The sequence below is a fragment of the Gamsiella multidivaricata genome, assembly GCF_025024155.1.
Source record: "Gamsiella multidivaricata strain RSA 2152 chromosome Unknown BC939scaffold_27, whole genome shotgun sequence".
Classification (NCBI taxonomy): domain Eukaryota; kingdom Fungi; phylum Mortierellomycota; class Mortierellomycetes; order Mortierellales; family Mortierellaceae; genus Gamsiella; species Gamsiella multidivaricata.
This window is the reverse complement of record NW_026251735.1, coordinates 176,939-192,071: the sequence shown is the minus strand read 5'-3', so window position 1 is coordinate 192,071 and position 15,133 is coordinate 176,939. Positions and strand designations below refer to the sequence as shown.

Sequence of the window (15,133 nt, the reverse complement as noted above, 5' to 3'; positions counted from 1 at the left end):
TGTCGGCAGTGGAGCTATAGTAGAGTCATCGTTTTCAGTTTCTCATAATAGCCTCAGCTGGAAAGAGCAGAGAATACACAGCATGTCGCTTGCGACTTCGGGTCAGTGCAGTAATGATAAATCCACACAGGGGGCTCGCTCTGTATGAGCTCTGAAGAACCCGCCACAGGGAATGGCACTAGAGTCCATGAGTAGTCAACAACAGCAGGCAACCTAGAACCATGTCGACCAATTTTATTCGTCAAAGCGTTTTGATTGTACTTTTAATGAGCAAATAGATGAAGTTTTCAACCAAGCAAGTCATTGCGAGGGACAGCAGCAGAGTACAGGGCCACGTCTATGCCGTGGAGTGCAACATGTGGATTGCGCGTACAAAAGCGAAGCTTAATCAATTATTATTTCCTAAAACGCGTCTATGATTTCTAAATCAGGGAGCCCACTTACTGAGAACAGATTGGCTGCCCCTAAACTCTGCATACAACACTAAGACATTTGTCCAAACGCGCACAATGGTGCATCAATTCCCGAGAATATGATGCACCTTTGAAAGCAACAGGTCGCACCATACAATCAAGAATCAGATTATGTAAATTCACTTCTTTTGAAATTATATTTTTATGAATGCAAAATGTCTTTAAACCAGAAGCCCTTTTATGCATGCAGGCGGCTAAGTGACCATCAATGTTCGTGGTGACAGCGAGGCGACTGAAGAACAAGAAGTAAAAAATGGGAACGAGAAACCATATCCCCTAGGCTGTCTCACCGAACCCTGAAATCGGAAACTATCTCCAGTGATAAATATAGACTGGTAGGTCGACCCAGTTACTATTGCAACCATGCCCGCAAGCCAACTGAGATTAACATTTGCGAGCCTGCAGCCCCTCTCCTCCATGACACAACCTGAGCGCATTGACAGAGTCAGACATTTGTCCGATTCGACAAAGCAATGTAGTCTGCATATCGTGCTGATAATAAATATATAACACTAGAAGTGGTACTGAGCTTGATCGATGAATAGACCTTAAACAGCGCGTTGTCTTAAAAAACAAAAACAAAAATTGAAATATTTGTACATCCCCGCGAATTTGGGGTGCGTGTTAAATCGTCTAGCGCCGTAACGAAAAGACTAGGTCCTGTGGGTTCTGTGTGCAGACCGCTTTTCGAATTAATGGTACGCAACGTGCCATGAATAGCTAAACCCTTTTCCGCTTGCATCGCTTTCTGGCGCTCCATTGGGGGGGTTTTTTTTTTCATGAACTTGGATCGGTAAAATTGACGAAGGAGGTTCAGAACGTATAAAACCTGCTGAAGGACTTGACACTGTGTTTCCGTCGACTCGAATCTGATCGACTTGAGCGAAGCCTCGAGTTCAGCAACATGCGGAGTCTTGTTTCGCTTGTGTAGATATTTAGAGGAGTCATTCACTATCGAACCGTTGCTGGATATTGGGAGTTGTCGCTGCCTTCTCACCGGCAGCTTCGTGGTCCAACTGGGCTCGCGAGACTTTAGCGCAGAAAGGACCGAACCGACACTCCGAATACTTGCCAATCTCGAGAGAGCAGCACCTGAGAAGGATAGGCCAAAGGTATGAATCGGTTGTTGGGTGCCCTGTAACTATAATGTTGGCGGAAGGTTCGAGCAGGCATCCTGTTTCGGCTGAGTGCGCTGAAATATTTTATCAAAGTTGGATGCATTGGAAAAGGGCGACGTTTTCGTCATCAGGTTGCCATTACTTCACTCCTACCTTCAACTTCAGCAAAGTGATCACTATGCAGACAAATTGCTCCAAACCTTCTAACGTCTCCATGGCTGAATGAGTGAGCGAGAGTGATCGACAGCTCTTCGCTGTCCCTCTGTTTGCCTACAGCGGCTGGAGGCTCAAGTGTGTGCTCAAAAGTGGAGTCGGTGATGTTGTGGGCGGATATCGAAACGGACACTGATCGATAGGTCAATGCACTCGCGTATAGCCTCCCACACGTAACTCGAACTGGCGAATCGTTCTCGATAAGGTGTATGGTTGGTTCACAACAGCGAAACTCCTGTTTTTTAAAAACACACGGCATGAGGAATGTGAACCCTGCGCATCCTTCACCCTGTTCCATTTAGGGGTTGACTTCATTCATCTCTTTCATTTTCCATTGCAGCACACTGCAGTTCCTTCATGCTCATGCATTACATGGAGACTGTCCTTTCAAGGACACATTTATTGGTTGCTTATCAGCTTGACCCCTGGACAATGGTAATGATCAGCCAAGAGGACGCCGTTCTGTCTACGTTTCATTACTGGTCGAAGGGATAGGTGAAAGGCTCTGGAACGGGCGCTTCCTCCTCTTCTACCTCCATCTTAGAATCAACTGTTGGAGCTGTTGCAGGCGCAGTTGCGGCTGTGGTGGCAATGAGGGTCTCTGGCTCCCCGCTCCTGTTGTCCAGAAGTACAACGATGCCTCCCGTAAAGTCCTTTAGAGAATGAAGACCAAGGGAAAAAAAAGTAAAGAGACAGAGAACGCATTGATGAGAGATTTGCTCATACTTATTCCGTCGTACAGCAAAACAAACGCCGCATCGCTTACCTTTCTGACAGGGACATAGCGTGCCTCTTTATCGAACGATATGTATTTGAGCTGAGCTGGGACCACACGTGCCAGGTTACCCAGCTTTTCAGACTGGGGCTCCTTCTTAGGCTTAACAGCAGCCTTGGCCTCGTCATCCTTCGGCTCCTCGGGCTATAACAAGAGAAAATCATTCGTCGGTTAGCACGTCAAACCAAAAGAAATGGAGTGGATACGAATAATGTCAATGGCAGCGGTCATAGTCGTGCAATGAGTATCACCTTCTCTTCCGGCTTCTCGTCTTCATCCATGGCGTCAGTCTCTGCAGTCTTTGCCTTCTTTGCTTTAGCATGAGCTTTGGCTGTTGTTGAAAGCACTGCAGTCGCGACCTTTTCAACGACTGCCGCCGTTGGAGGCTTGGTTGGTGGAATATAAGCAAACAACGAAGGCCTCGCGTTTGACGTAAACTCAATCTCGGGCATGTTGAGGTCCGCGTTCACTCCGATGAAGGCGGTTGGGGTAAAGGCCAAGCTGAGGAAGTGGCTGGCGGGGAACCAGTACCAGAACTGAGTGAAGAGCGCAACGCCGACAATGGCAGGCATGTTCGAATGTCCAGAGCGAGACTGCATAGAGATCGTGACATTCCGTCCACCTAGAACCGTCCATAAGCAAAGGGATCATTTAATAACACGTCTCTAGAATGGAACAAATAACCATCGGCATGAGGACAAAGATAAAACAGCGCCGCCTTACCAGCATCGATTATTCCCTGACCGAGGACTGCGCCAAACTTGGCCAATGCGTCCTCATTCTTCTTCTTAATGACTTCCTCGTACATCGTACGCACCGTAGCTGACTTTGGATTCTGCACTTCGTTCTGTTGCATCAGGACCATGGCCAAGGCAATGAACGCTCCCTGACGAACAAAGTCAACATTGTCCTTGGTCATGGGCTCCAGTAGCTCGATAGCCTCCATCAACCCTGTTCCAGCACAAGAGATTCCGAGAGCCAGGCATGCACCATATCGTACATGAGGGTTATAACTTTCTGCAAGAAGCTGCACGATACGAGGAACTTGTTTGTAAGAACGGAACAGGATGAATCCGAGAGCAGTGACAGCTGCACGTCGCACATCATCATTGACATCGCTAACAGCGACGTGGAGAAGACGCCGAATAGCCTTGTTGTTTCCAGTACCGCAGTATGCCATGGCAATGGTGTACATTCCTCCGTAACGCATGATGGGATCCTTGTCTGCCGAAAGGCGCTCGATCAGCGCATCGGCCGCATCCTCCTTGCCGTACATAACCAGAGAGATGCCAACAGCCAATCCTCGGATAATCTTTTCGTGCTGGGTCTCATGAGCATATTGCAGCATCTCATCCAACGCCTTCTCTGAAGCTGTACCGAGCATCACCATGCCCATTGCAAGTCCGGCTGCCTCACCACCAATAGCACTATCACTGAAGAGGACGTTCTTCAACTCCTCATAGATGTCTACACTCAATACGTTCAATGACGAGGCAATTAATAGCAGATTGTGTTTAGTGAATGGTCCATAACGCGAAATTGTCAACATGGTGCATGGAAACAAAATCTCCGATAATCGACGTCAGCGCTTACCATCATTGTCAGTGGCCATTCCAGCAGTTCCGAGACCCAGACAAGCACCATGCTGCAAGACTTCGATTTGGGTGTTCTTGAGGACACCACGGAGATATTCAAGTACTTCGTCGCCATGATTAGCATGGATGAGTCCAAGAGCGAAGAGTGAACCGCCCTCAGAGTAAGGGCTGGCAGTGACACCCTCCTGAGGGAGGTATGGCGCCAACAGCGACAGTCCTTGAGAAAGATGGCCCTTGTGGATGACTCCCAGCGCAGCAGTCGCGCTAAACTTGGACCAGTTGGTAGCACGAGAGAGCCATTCCAGATTCTGTCGCAAAAAGTCGTCGCTTGTGGTTCCAGCGTTCATGAACGCGTTTGCAAATGTCACCGCAGAGTGATAGATTGAGAGACGAGCGTCCAGAACCGTCTGCAGCGATAGAAAGAAAAAAGGAAATTAGCATTCTCGGTTGCGCTCACAGATATAAGACACAGTGGTTGCCCTTCGAACATAACTCTCTACGAACCTTGGAATTTTTCAAAATCAACATGTCCGTATGGTTGTTACGGCAAAGGAACTCGAGTTGCAGCTTGATGGTCTCCTTTCCGGACAAAATGGATTTGGCCTTGTCGAGCTTGGCCTGCGTAGTCTCTCCAGGCTCCGTGGGGAGAGCACTGGCGACCTTTGTGAGGTACTTTTGAGTAGCATTATTTTCCAGATCAAAGGCAAGCTGATATGCCATCAGCAAGTCGGACTATTACGTTAAGAATACGGACGTAAGGGATATAGTTTGAAGCAGTGGGTTAGCATCGGCGAGAAAGGTTATTGCCTGTACATAGGTCGGGAAACGCAAAGAAATTTCAAGTACCTGTACGCCCGACTCGACAAGGGTTTGAAGCAGCTCTGCACTAGCCTGATAATCACCAAGGTGGACGAGGCACTGGTTGATGGCGACATAGTCGGGCTCCTCCAACTTGCGGAATTGCCCGACGAGAAGCTGCAGGAGCGTGTTGCGATATGCCTGGTCCAAGACGACCGTCATTGTCAACTCGTAAACGTACGGAAGAATGTTGGAGGGTCCGCCGGCTTTGATCGAGTGTTCAACAACATCTAGGCGGTGTGCCTCCAATGCAATGCCAACAGCCTATGTATTATTTACAAATCCAAACCATTGGTATACGTAAGTAAGCCATATATTCTCTCATTACTAGACGACCAATGGCTGTCAAAAGAGCGTGCTTAAACATACCTGCTTGTACTCGCCATCCCGGTAGCACCGATCAAACATCTTTTCCACAACCTCCTGGAGTCTGGGATCCATAGGTTCTGCGTTCTGCGGGTCCTGTTGTTCTTGGACTCGCAAAGCAATATACTTGTCGATGCACTTTGCTGCAAGAGGCACATGAAGCAAGAGAAAGAGTTACTTAATAATCCAATCAGGTTGCTTGATCTGTGACCAAAGCACTCGATACGGCCATTTGAACTTACAGACGATGGTATCAACGTATTCCGACTTTAACGAGAGATCAAAGAGGTTTCCAGCGCCAAGAGCAAAGTTGAGGGAGTCATCAAACTCGCCCAGGTGGTAGTAGACCTAGACAGATGAGCGTTGGAAGAATACTGGCGTTATTATCGATACGTATGCAACAGCATCCGTCAGGCAGCGCTGATTATTTTCAAATCCGGATCATACCTTGGAGGCGACCAGTGCTGCTAGTTGCCGATCTTTGAACTCAGTGTCTTCATACATGATTTCGCTATTAATGTGTGAGCGGTCGATAGGACGAGAAAAAGGTATGCAGCCGTTAGCGAAGCAGACAAAGGAGAGGCACAGCATTAACGAGCATCAGGACAGGCAGAATCATGCAATCCATACATTTTCGACACTGCGTCCGAGATCTCTGCCCAGAACTGATCGACAAGACCATTGAGCTTCTGCAGGGCATACACCTTGAGGTCGTCATCATGTTCATCGAGGAGTGCGATAACTCCAGCTGAGAAGCACCCAAGCAAGCGTACGACACAGGTGGTGAGCGAGAGTACGAACGAGCGTTAGTAAGCGTAACTGAAGAATGTGTGGATAGGTGCATACAGGCCAAATGAGACCATGGTACAGCAATAACTGTAGAATAGTAAAGACGACGCAACATGAGGATCCTTACCTGCAGAGGTGAGTCCGACCATTGTTCGCGTTATACAAAGGTACAAGAAATGGAGTGGAACGAAAGGCTGCGATGGGGGCGTGATGGAGAATGGGCCTTGTTTCGCCTTTGCTGTTAACAGTGGAGGAAGCACAGAAAGAGAGTGAGAAGGATCTGATGGAAGGAGTGGATAGAAGCAAAAGAGATGGTTATGGGTGGAATGTCAGAAATTGTACAATGGAGCAAGGAAAGGAAAAAGGGTTGAGAGCGAATGGTTAAACGCGTAAGTCTTGTCCCTCTCTCCCTTGAAAAACGTACGCGACCACTGAGCTATCAAGCGCAGATGAAAAATGATGACGTCACGTCACCGGCTTTAAAATTTAAAATTGGTGGCAACACTTGTGCAGAGGTGCCTTGTTGCATTAACTATAGAGCATAACGCTACGATGGGCACTAAAAAGGCATCAAAGGGTTTTTATTCCTCTTAAAATGTCTGGACAACTAGAGGACTAAAGTATTTTCCATCCTGCTCTTTATCGGCAGCTATAGCGGCCTTTTGTCGAACCCTCTACATCCATTTTGTTTCAATGTTTGTACTGGAATTGAGCCAGGGACTTTCAGGACTTATCGTGCCCTTTTATCGGGTGATCTCCTAGATTCTGTGCAATATGGAGGCCAAGGCGCTCGTTGAATAGCTATAAAAGGTCGCATGGTGGAGGGCCTAAACAATAATCATATCCGAGCCTGGGATATGAAGCAAGACGATTTCCAATAATAAAATGACCACTTGAATCTTTGATCTGCAGCAGCATAGAAATAAAAAAAAAAAAGGTATATATAAACAAAAAAAAGCCACTTTAGAAAAAAAAAAATTAACCCTTTGTGGGCATCTTCGCTTGCACCGTTTGCAAACACCCTCTACTCCACCGATTAGCTCCCCCTCGTCAAACACTTGCGTTCCTGCCAGTGTTGTCCTTTCATTTCCCCAACACACATCACATAATACAGCATGAGCTTTAGAGGAGGTCGAGGTGCCCCCAGAGGAGGTACATTTGCTTTTGCTTGCTGTCAACCCAACACAGCACTTAACTGAGACTGGGCTGCTTGTGTCCCTTCCTGGAACTCACCTTGTATACGCATATAATCGAATTCTCTATTATTGTTTAGGCCGTGGCGGTTTCGGAGGCGGCTCCCGTGGTGGACGTGGAGGCTTTGGAGGTGGAGGAGCACCTTCGTTCGGCCCCCCAGAGTCCGTTCTTGGTATGTCCTCTGCTTTAAAAAAAAAAAAAAATAGAAAATAGCCTGTGGATCGGACGCTTAGAACTCGGGCACCACGGTCATTAATGTCCACGGATAATGTCACTGAACCCTCACAAAAAAAATACCAACAACCGGTGCCCGCAGACACCGCCGTCTGAGCGTCATGGCAGTCAGCACTTTTTTTATTTATTTTAATCTCATGGATCGTCTCGCCAGCTGTTCGAGCCATTGAGGAAGCGCAGTTCACCCGTATATCCATATCGGCTCTTCAATCGAAGACCGAAGTCTCGGCGCATAGATCATGAAGCAGCTTTTTATCACTGGACGGGATTAGCAATTGGACGTATAGTCGGCTATGTTGAGTCTCAGCCATCAGTTTCTGACGACTCCAATGGCTTTCTTTCCACTTCACATTCGCCTGGGACATAGAAATCGGCCAGTTTATGCATGCTTGCGAGGGCGAGATGGTCTGCAAATCGACCAATGTCAAGATCCCATACTTCAATGCCCCTATCTATCTCGAGAACAAAAGCCAGATCGGAAAGGTCGACGAGATTCTCGGACCAATGAACGAGCTCTACTTCACGATCAAGCTGCAGGATGGAATGGTCGCCACCTCCTTCAAACCCAACGACAAAGTATTCATTGCTCCTGACAAGCTCCTGCCCCTGGAGCGCTTCTTGCCCAAGCCCAAGGTCGTTGGTGGAAAGGGTATGGCCACCATCATTTATGCATTTTGTGCCGCTGAAAATTAAGGGTGTGCGTTATCGATCGATCCTATGTCTTACGTGTGTAATTGTTTCTACCTTAACTCATCGCGATAGTTGCCAAGCGCGGAGGCATGCAAGGCATGAATGCCGGACGTGGAGGACGCGGCGCTCCACGCGGTGGCGGTAAGTTTTTATTTCCTTATTTTAGTATTTGTACGATTGTACGACCGATTATGTTCGACCCGCGAATCTGATCCAATCTTTTGCATGCTGCTCGTATTATGGATATAGCTCGTGGTGGCCGAGGAGGTGCACCTCGCGGTGGTCCATCCCGTGGTCGTGGTGCTCCCCGCGGTGCTCCTCGTGGTCGTGGCGGTTTCAGCCGTGGAGGCTTCGGAGGTGGTCGTGGTCGCGGAGGGTTCTAAGTTGGTTGCGGGAACATGAAGGATGTCTTGACCAGAGGATGAATGCATTTTGTTCGTTTTGTTTTTATTGGCCCATTGTAATAAATCGCTCCTGAAGCACATTGGAGGCACTTTTTGACTTGGCTATGAGATGTACTGATATATGAATGGACGCGTCTGAGTGGCGTTTATGGATATGGATGGCAAGAACGAACGACTAATCGTTTGCCAAGTGAGTCGAATCCATATTGTGTATTGCTCTCATGCTGAAGCGACGCGCGCCTTGAGAGCAGTTGTAAAAACCAAAACGTCTCATACGTCCCATGGTCTCCCGTGGTCTGACTTAAATACTGGCAAGTGTGAGGACCGTGCCAATAGATCCAACAACTGCACCAGCAAGGGCTGCCGCGACCAGCGCGGTCCGCTTGTTTGCAGGGCCTGGGGTTGCCTGGATTAACTCATCGGACCGACTGCGTTTTGCTGGAGGACGTGGCATCCCTACATCTTGGGTAGAACAATCTTGTTGGCTCTGCTTACATACATGATAGAAGGAAGGCAATTGAATGTGCGAGGTCAGTAGTTGCGCAAATGACCCTTAGACCCTAATCCGGTCTCTGTCAGTGTATCGTCCTACCTCTGACATCTCGACAGTTTCGGTACCAGAGACAGTGACATGAGCTGGATCCGTAGCGGTAACGATAGCAGCTGTAGCAGTCTCGACAGTAATTGTGGCGGCTTTAACCGTAACCGTGGTGGAGGTATTGTGGTGATCAACAAGACTATGATTAACCTCCGTTGTCGCCGTTACATCTGCTTCTTCTTCCCACGCCTCATTTTCTTCGTGGCCTTGGATCCGGACAATAAACTCGAGCGGTAGATACGGTAGGCCATTTCGAATGACATGGCGGCCCAAACGAACTTGATCGTCATCTTGCAGGACGCGGCTTTCGATTCTTTGGTCATTGACATAGGTGCCGTGGGTCGAATGGCGATCTTCCAGAATAATGTTGCCGTCCATCTCGTAGAGCACAGCGTGTATTCTGCTGATGACCTGGTTAGAGAAGAGGCCATCGTCGAGCCCATTATCAGCCTGGGCTTGCCCGTACGCCCTGTCCGCCTTGTCGACCGAGCGTCGGAGCCGCGTCTGGGGGTCTGAGCTAGAAGATGGGGCGCGTCCCAACAATAAGTGGGCATCTTTTTGGAACGTGAACTGGCGAGGCCTTGGCTGAGTGTGATGATGATCACCCGCTTCCTGATGGTCTTTGGTCAGTTCTGTGATTTCAAGACGAATAAGAGGTTCGTCCCCCTCGGCGTCTACCATTTTGACAATGGTGGTGGTATATCAATACCTCTTATACACACAATTCAGGAAAAAAAAGCTGACAAGTCACTAATATAGACGCCGGTATGTCCTATCAATGCTTTACCATCACAGCCTTCATGAGATGTGCTTTGCGAATCGGGTGCTTGGATCCCGTCCTGGCTTGATGTGCAGTTCTCGTCTTTAAGGTCTTTCTTGTCGTTCACAGGTGTACGGGGCTGTTCTTGGCTTGGCTGCGAGGCATCATCCTTGGCCTCAGTCCAGGCCGTAACCTGTTGCTCGCCCATCATGCTCGAAGAGTCGAGGCAATCTACTATAGGCATGTATGCCAGGTCAAGGTCAAAGATATCTAGCTCCAGCGCAGCATCGGGAAAAGCGCTAGAGGGGCCTTGTGACCAGTCGTGACTGTTGGGGGTCTCGGCCGGGCTGTGAGCACTCTGGATGAGCATGAGCGAGGAAAGGAGGGAGAGTCAAGGTGCGAAGGATGTCCGAGATGTGGAAACGAACAAGAAAGGATTGCGGAAACGTGCGTGTATTGTGATGGGTGTGATGAGTGTGATGGGTGTCAAAAAGAGAGGAAGTGATGCTGAGCAAGAAAGGGAGCAGACTCAAAAAAGTGCCTGGCCCGCCCCCTCAACCCCTTTTTTCATTCAATTGGTCGAAATTGGTGCAAACTTGCTACGCCCTGCAACCTGGCGCATGTGGATTAAGCCCACATGTATCGTATCGTATTGCACTAACACCAAAACTGACGCCAGACGGTTCCCTAGCAGCCAACCACGTTTGCTTATTTGCCATGTTGTGGCCCTGTGTCCTGCCTAAGCATAAAATCACTCAAATGGCACTGTAGTCAATGGCGTGTTCATCCAGAAAGTATATCTTTCTCTTCTATCCAGTAATATCCCGTTAACTTCGTCTTCAAAAAAACAAAGCACAGCTCTGGCGGGAACAGTCGAAATCAAACGCAGAATAGCGAGATCTTTATAGGGCTACCTATAGAGGCCAAGGAATAAATGAACTCCAACTGTCTGAATGCAACTGCAGCTAGCTTAAAGACCCAGCTTGGTGCGGCGCCAGTGACGGCGCTTGGCGTTGTAGCGGATCTAATCCAACGGACAAGCGAAGGAAAAAAAGAACAATGTTCAGATCCTCAGGCATGCTCCTTTGACCGCAAAACATAATTGTATGCTCCATTCATGCCGTAAAAAATACGACGAGTCATCAAAGCGACGTACCTTGTTATCAGTACGCATGCGGCACCAGTTGGGCAGAGGGCGGTTCTGCTTCTGCTTCTTTCCAAGCTTGCGCTTGATAATGAACGACTTGTTGGAAGGCTAGGCCAGTGAACGCCAGACAATTGTCGTAGTCGAATGTCAGTTCCTTTGATGTCTGCATATACTCTGCATTGAATATAACCCCGGCCACCCATTATCCACGTATGCGCAGTTCTTTGGTTCTTTGACGCACGCTCCTGCACGACGTATCACATATATGACTCCGTGCGTTGTTCGTCGGGTTCCTGTATGATACCAAATACAGATTGCCATAATAGGGCTCGGTCTTTTGGCTGCAGTACACGATTGTCGGCGAGTGCTAGCGCCCACCCTTGCTGTACTGGACGTACGCAGTCTGTCGGCAAAGAGATGTTGGAAAGTGCCGGGTACTGGCTTCGTCCTTTGCTCATCATACTGGTCTGCCTTCTCGACACATGATGATAGGTCGTTTTCTTTCGCTTTTGTTGCTGTTTCGCTTGCACTGCAAGGGCGATTGGTGTGCTACTCCTGCCCCATGTTAGATGTTAGATTCGTTGAGCGAGATTGGTAGATCCTGTATTCCTGCTAGTCGCAATTGATGACGCCTGATGATACGCAGCACATCAGCATGAGGATGATAGCAAAATAGCGGCGGTGTCAGATGGATGGCTGTGCCCTTCCTGAATATCGATGGATTGCCCCTGTGAACTTATGTACCATGTCTGTCTGAGTTTATTCCAGCGAAAGGAAGTTCTATGAAACTAGTCTCCGTGTTCGATATTAAGGCAATACTGCTAAGCCACGCTGCCACCAGATTCAGGTCGCGTCTTTCTTTCACGCTTCCAAGAGTCTCACGAAGGATGCAATAGCAAAAAAAGTGTTTTTTTATTTATTAGTTTTATTTTTTAGAGCAGGAAACAGTTTTTTAAAGTTGATAGAAATAAAATAAATAAAAATGAGAAAGCTTCGTGAAATGGTGGTATTGAGGCAAACTGGTATGACCATCCAAGAAGAAGAAAAAAAAACGTGCAAGGGAGTAAGACAAGGTCAAAAATGCGGCATGCTATCAAAGTACACCGGCAAAAAGACCGAGCGTATTAACGGAGCAAATGTGGACGTAGACACTTAATTTAGATATAGTGAATGCTGCCCTTCTGGCTTTGAGGCGAGCCAGATCCTCCAGAGGGCGCTGTTGCTGTGCCGAAAGGGTTCAAACCAGATCCGCTTCCGCCGCCACCTGCACTTCCAGTCGCGTCTCCAGGGCCGCTTCCACCGCTGGCGCCGTAACTGGACGAGATCTCTCGTCCATCTGAGCTCGATTCGTGGTATCCATCATGAGCATGGACACCCGCCAGGCCGGACGAGGCACCCAGGGCTGCACTAGTGCCAAAGGCCATTGGTCCAGAATGCAAGTTGAGGTTGGAGCGGTTGGCAGGATGCTCCATCATCTCAGGCGCCACAACAATATGACCCGCAACAGGAGCTCCTCCGGGCAAGTTGCGCACGGAACCGTAGGAGCCATGCGAACCAGAGCCCTCGGGTTGTCGTGAGCCGTACAAATGTCCAAGATCACCCCCAGCGCCTGCTGCACCAGCTGCAGCAGCAGATCGGGACACGAAGCGACTGTTAGGGTTTTGCAGACGACGCGACTGGCGCTTGAACATAATAAAGAACACACCAGCAATCAAAGCCAGCGCCGCCAAACAGCCAACGACAACTCCTGCGGCGGCTCCAGAACTCAAGCCTGACTTTGAAGAATTAGGACCTGTCAGGCCATCTCCGTTAGAGCCACCGTTAGGGCCACCGTTAGTACCAGGAACGTTAGTGCCACCGGGGCCGATGGTAAAGATCGTTCCACTGATGACTGTGACCGAGTTGGTAGTCTGGGTCAGAATCGGTTGAGTCTCAGTTGAGGACGACGAGGGGATAATCACAAGCGTAGTTGTTGGGACGACAACATCTGAAGTCGGTGTCAAAGACGGAGCGATGGTCACGGTTGTCACTGGGACAGCGGAAGACGACGATGGCTCGACAGTGACAGTCGTGACAGGAACAGTAGTAGCAGATGATGGTTCGGTCGCCGAGGACGAGAGCGCCGTGGAAGCAGACGTAGGAGTTTCCGTCTGGGTGGGAGGCACTGAGGTGGGAGGCACTGAGGTGGGAGACACCGAGGTGGGAGGCACTGAGGTGGGAGGCACTGAGGTGGGAGACACCGAGGTGGGAGGCACTGAGGTGGGAGGCACTGAGGTGGGAGGCACTGAGGTGGGAGACACCGAGGTGGGAGGCACTGAGGTGGGAGACACCGAGGTCGGACTGACGGTGGTAGTGCCCGTCGAGGTCGGAGACACCGAGGTCGGGCTGACGGTGGTAGTGCCCGTCGAGGTCGGAGACACCGAGGTCGGGCTGACGGTGGTAGTGCCCGTCGAGGTCGGAGACACCGAGGTCGGGCTGACGGTGGTAGTGCCCGTCGAGGTGGAGGTGATAGTGTTCGTCGAGGTGGGGGATACCGAAGTCGGGCTGACGGTCACGCTTGTCAAATCCGTAGACGTCGTTGTCGTCGTCGTGAGAGTCGGAGTAATGGTGGTGTTGGTCGATGTGGGACTGACGGACACGCTTGTCAAATCCGTGGACGTCGTTGTCGTCGTCGTGAGAGTCGGAGTTATGGTGGTGTTGGTCGATGTGGGGCTGACAGACACGCTTGTCAAATCCGTAGACGTCGTTGTCGTCGTCGTGAGAGTCGGAGTTGTGGTGGTGTTGGTCGATGTGGGGCTGACAGACACGCTTGTCGAATCCGTAGACGTCGTTGTCGTCGTCGTGAGAGTCGGAGTTGTGGTGGTGTTGGTCGATGTGGGGCTGACAGACACGCTTGTCGAATCCGTAGACGTCGTTGTCGTCGTCGTTAGAGTCGGGGTTGTGGTGGTGATGGTGGCAGTAGTAGTGGTCGTGGTCGTGGTCGTGGTCGTGGTATTGGCGGGATTACCCTCAGGAGGGGCTGCAATTACGATCTTGCCTTCATTGGAGGACAGAGTGACTGGAGGGGAAGAGGAGGTCTGATCATCTTTCTCTTCCTTCTCCTGCTGCTGCCCCTCCTTGCCTTGCTCTTGCTCCTTTTCCTTCTCGTCTTGCTGCTCCTTGTCGTCTTCCTGCTGCTCACTATCATCTTCCTGCTGCTCACTATCATCTTCCTGCTGCTTCTTGTCGTCTTTCTGCTGCGTCTTGTCGTCTTTCTGCTGCGTCTTGTCGTCTTCCTCCTGCGTCTTCTCGCTCTGCTGTTTATCATCCTCCTCTTTTCCAGGGACAATGACGAGACGAGTCACGACAGTGGGGGCCGCTGCATATGGACCGGCCCTGCCAGGAGCCGGCGTCACGGTGTGGGTGTAGGCAGTACGAGTGGCGAGCACCATCGATGGCGCGGGAATGCCGGCAATGGTTGGAGTCAACCCTCTCTGCAGAATGGAAGATGAGTGCTCTGCACGGCGTCTAACGGCGCCCTGCTGCCTGTCTTTGAGGTAAATTCCAGAAAATGACATTGGATTGGTCTCTTGATGGAAAGTATTATCGGTCTGATGCAGAGCGACAGTGGAAGCGAGAGTTAAAGGAAGAGAAAGACATGTGCGTCAGTTAGCATTGGGCGAAGGAGGACGAAAGATCGATTGCATCTATTAAACCCAAGATATTGGGATTCAGAAGGAGAAGAAGAAGGAGAATCCAGGCAGTATATCAAACGTAGAACGGGAGGTAAGACGTGGGCTTTAAGGAGCAAGGCGTAAAGAGTGCTTATGCTGTGCTGTGTTTTGCATGCGGTTTTTCTTCTACCCCTTGTTTCGGTCAAGAATTTCCTCCCATGCAACTCAGCAGAATTCATATACAGTTACTCCACAAAGGGAAGAAG

The 15,133-nt window shown here is 49.7% G+C and overlaps 5 protein-coding genes across 5 annotated transcripts; 1 reads left to right on the top strand and 4 right to left on the bottom strand.

The window, feature by feature from the left end:
- Window positions 1-2,153: 2,153 nt before the first annotated feature.
- On the bottom strand, window positions 2,154-6,577 carry BC939DRAFT_528331 (armadillo-type protein). Its single transcript, XM_051561452.1, has 12 exons — window positions 6,315-6,577; window positions 6,029-6,146; window positions 5,846-5,909; window positions 5,641-5,746; window positions 5,402-5,541; window positions 5,021-5,296; window positions 4,679-4,906; window positions 4,173-4,581; window positions 3,303-4,046; window positions 2,831-3,201; window positions 2,571-2,723; window positions 2,154-2,457 (listed from the first exon to the last, which is right to left on the bottom strand). The coding sequence occupies exons 1-12, from the start codon at window positions 6,334-6,336 to the stop codon at window positions 2,281-2,283; spliced, it is 2,808 nt and encodes a 935-aa protein (XP_051412947.1). The 5' UTR covers window positions 6,337-6,577; the 3' UTR covers window positions 2,154-2,280.
- A 606-nt stretch (window positions 6,578-7,183) lies between these two features.
- Window positions 7,184-8,800, top strand: BC939DRAFT_449301 (Gar1/Naf1 RNA binding region-domain-containing protein). The gene is made up of 5 exons (XM_051555365.1): window positions 7,184-7,339; window positions 7,461-7,553; window positions 7,983-8,264; window positions 8,378-8,446; window positions 8,555-8,800. The coding sequence occupies exons 1-5, from the start codon at window positions 7,303-7,305 to the stop codon at window positions 8,686-8,688; spliced, it is 615 nt and encodes a 204-aa protein (XP_051412946.1). The 5' UTR covers window positions 7,184-7,302; the 3' UTR covers window positions 8,689-8,800.
- A 100-nt stretch (window positions 8,801-8,900) lies between these two features.
- BC939DRAFT_135432 (uncharacterized protein) lies at window positions 8,901-10,583 on the bottom strand. Its single transcript, XM_051550104.1, has 3 exons — window positions 10,095-10,583; window positions 9,302-9,981; window positions 8,901-9,196 (listed from the first exon to the last, which is right to left on the bottom strand). Exons 1-3 carry the CDS (start codon window positions 10,435-10,437, stop codon window positions 9,011-9,013), a joined length of 1,209 nt encoding a protein of 402 aa, XP_051412945.1. The 5' UTR covers window positions 10,438-10,583; the 3' UTR covers window positions 8,901-9,010.
- Window positions 10,584-10,892: 309 nt separating this feature from the next.
- Window positions 10,893-11,987, bottom strand: BC939DRAFT_449298 (ribosomal protein L39e). The gene is made up of 3 exons (XM_051555364.1): window positions 11,959-11,987; window positions 11,224-11,322; window positions 10,893-11,091 (listed from the first exon to the last, which is right to left on the bottom strand). The coding sequence occupies exons 1-3, from the start codon at window positions 11,959-11,961 to the stop codon at window positions 11,038-11,040; spliced, it is 156 nt and encodes a 51-aa protein (XP_051412944.1). The 5' UTR covers window positions 11,962-11,987; the 3' UTR covers window positions 10,893-11,037.
- A 384-nt stretch (window positions 11,988-12,371) lies between these two features.
- Window positions 12,372-14,771, bottom strand: BC939DRAFT_502528 (uncharacterized protein; the record flags this gene model as incomplete). Its single annotated transcript, XM_051560289.1, has 1 exon — window positions 12,372-14,771. One exon carries the CDS (start codon window positions 14,769-14,771, stop codon window positions 12,372-12,374), a length of 2,400 nt encoding a protein of 799 aa, XP_051412943.1.
- Window positions 14,772-15,133: the final 362 nt, after the last annotated feature.

What these genes read in the sequence shown, in the direction of transcription:
- BC939DRAFT_449301 (XM_051555365.1), top strand. Translation starts at nt 7,303, where the DNA reads ATGAGCTTTAGAGGAGGTCGAGGTGCCCCCAGAGGAG. An exon ending in CAAGGTCGTTGGTGGAAAGG is followed by an intron (nt 8,265 to 8,377) that starts GTATGGCCACCA and finishes TCATCGCGATAG; the next exon opens with TTGCCAAGCGCGGAGGCATG. An exon ending in CGGCGCTCCACGCGGTGGCG is followed by an intron (nt 8,447 to 8,554) that starts GTAAGTTTTTAT and finishes TTATGGATATAG; the next exon opens with CTCGTGGTGGCCGAGGAGGT.
- BC939DRAFT_528331 (XM_051561452.1), bottom strand. Translation starts at nt 6,336, where the DNA reads ATGGTCGGACTCACCTCTGCAG. An exon ending in ATACGTTGATACCATCGTCT is followed by an intron (nt 5,542 to 5,640) that starts GTAAGTTCAAAT and finishes TGCCTCTTGCAG; the next exon opens with CAAAGTGCATCGACAAGTAT. An exon ending in GCTATGTCCCTGTCAGAAAG is followed by an intron (nt 2,458 to 2,570) that starts GTAAGCGATGCG and finishes CATTCTCTAAAG; the next exon opens with GACTTTACGGGAGGCATCGT.
- BC939DRAFT_449298 (XM_051555364.1), bottom strand. An exon ending in GCATGCGTACTGATAACAAG is followed by an intron (nt 11,092 to 11,223) that starts GTACGTCGCTTT and finishes CCGTTGGATTAG; the next exon opens with ATCCGCTACAACGCCAAGCG.
- BC939DRAFT_135432 (XM_051550104.1), bottom strand. Translation starts at nt 10,437, where the DNA reads ATGCTCATCCAGAGTGCTCACAGCCCGGCCGAGACCCCCAACAGTCAC. An exon ending in ATCTCATGAAGGCTGTGATG is followed by an intron (nt 9,982 to 10,094) that starts GTAAAGCATTGA and finishes TCAAAATGGTAG; the next exon opens with ACGCCGAGGGGGACGAACCT. An exon ending in AAACTGTCGAGATGTCAGAG is followed by an intron (nt 9,197 to 9,301) that starts GTAGGACGATAC and finishes GTATGTAAGCAG; the next exon opens with AGCCAACAAGATTGTTCTAC.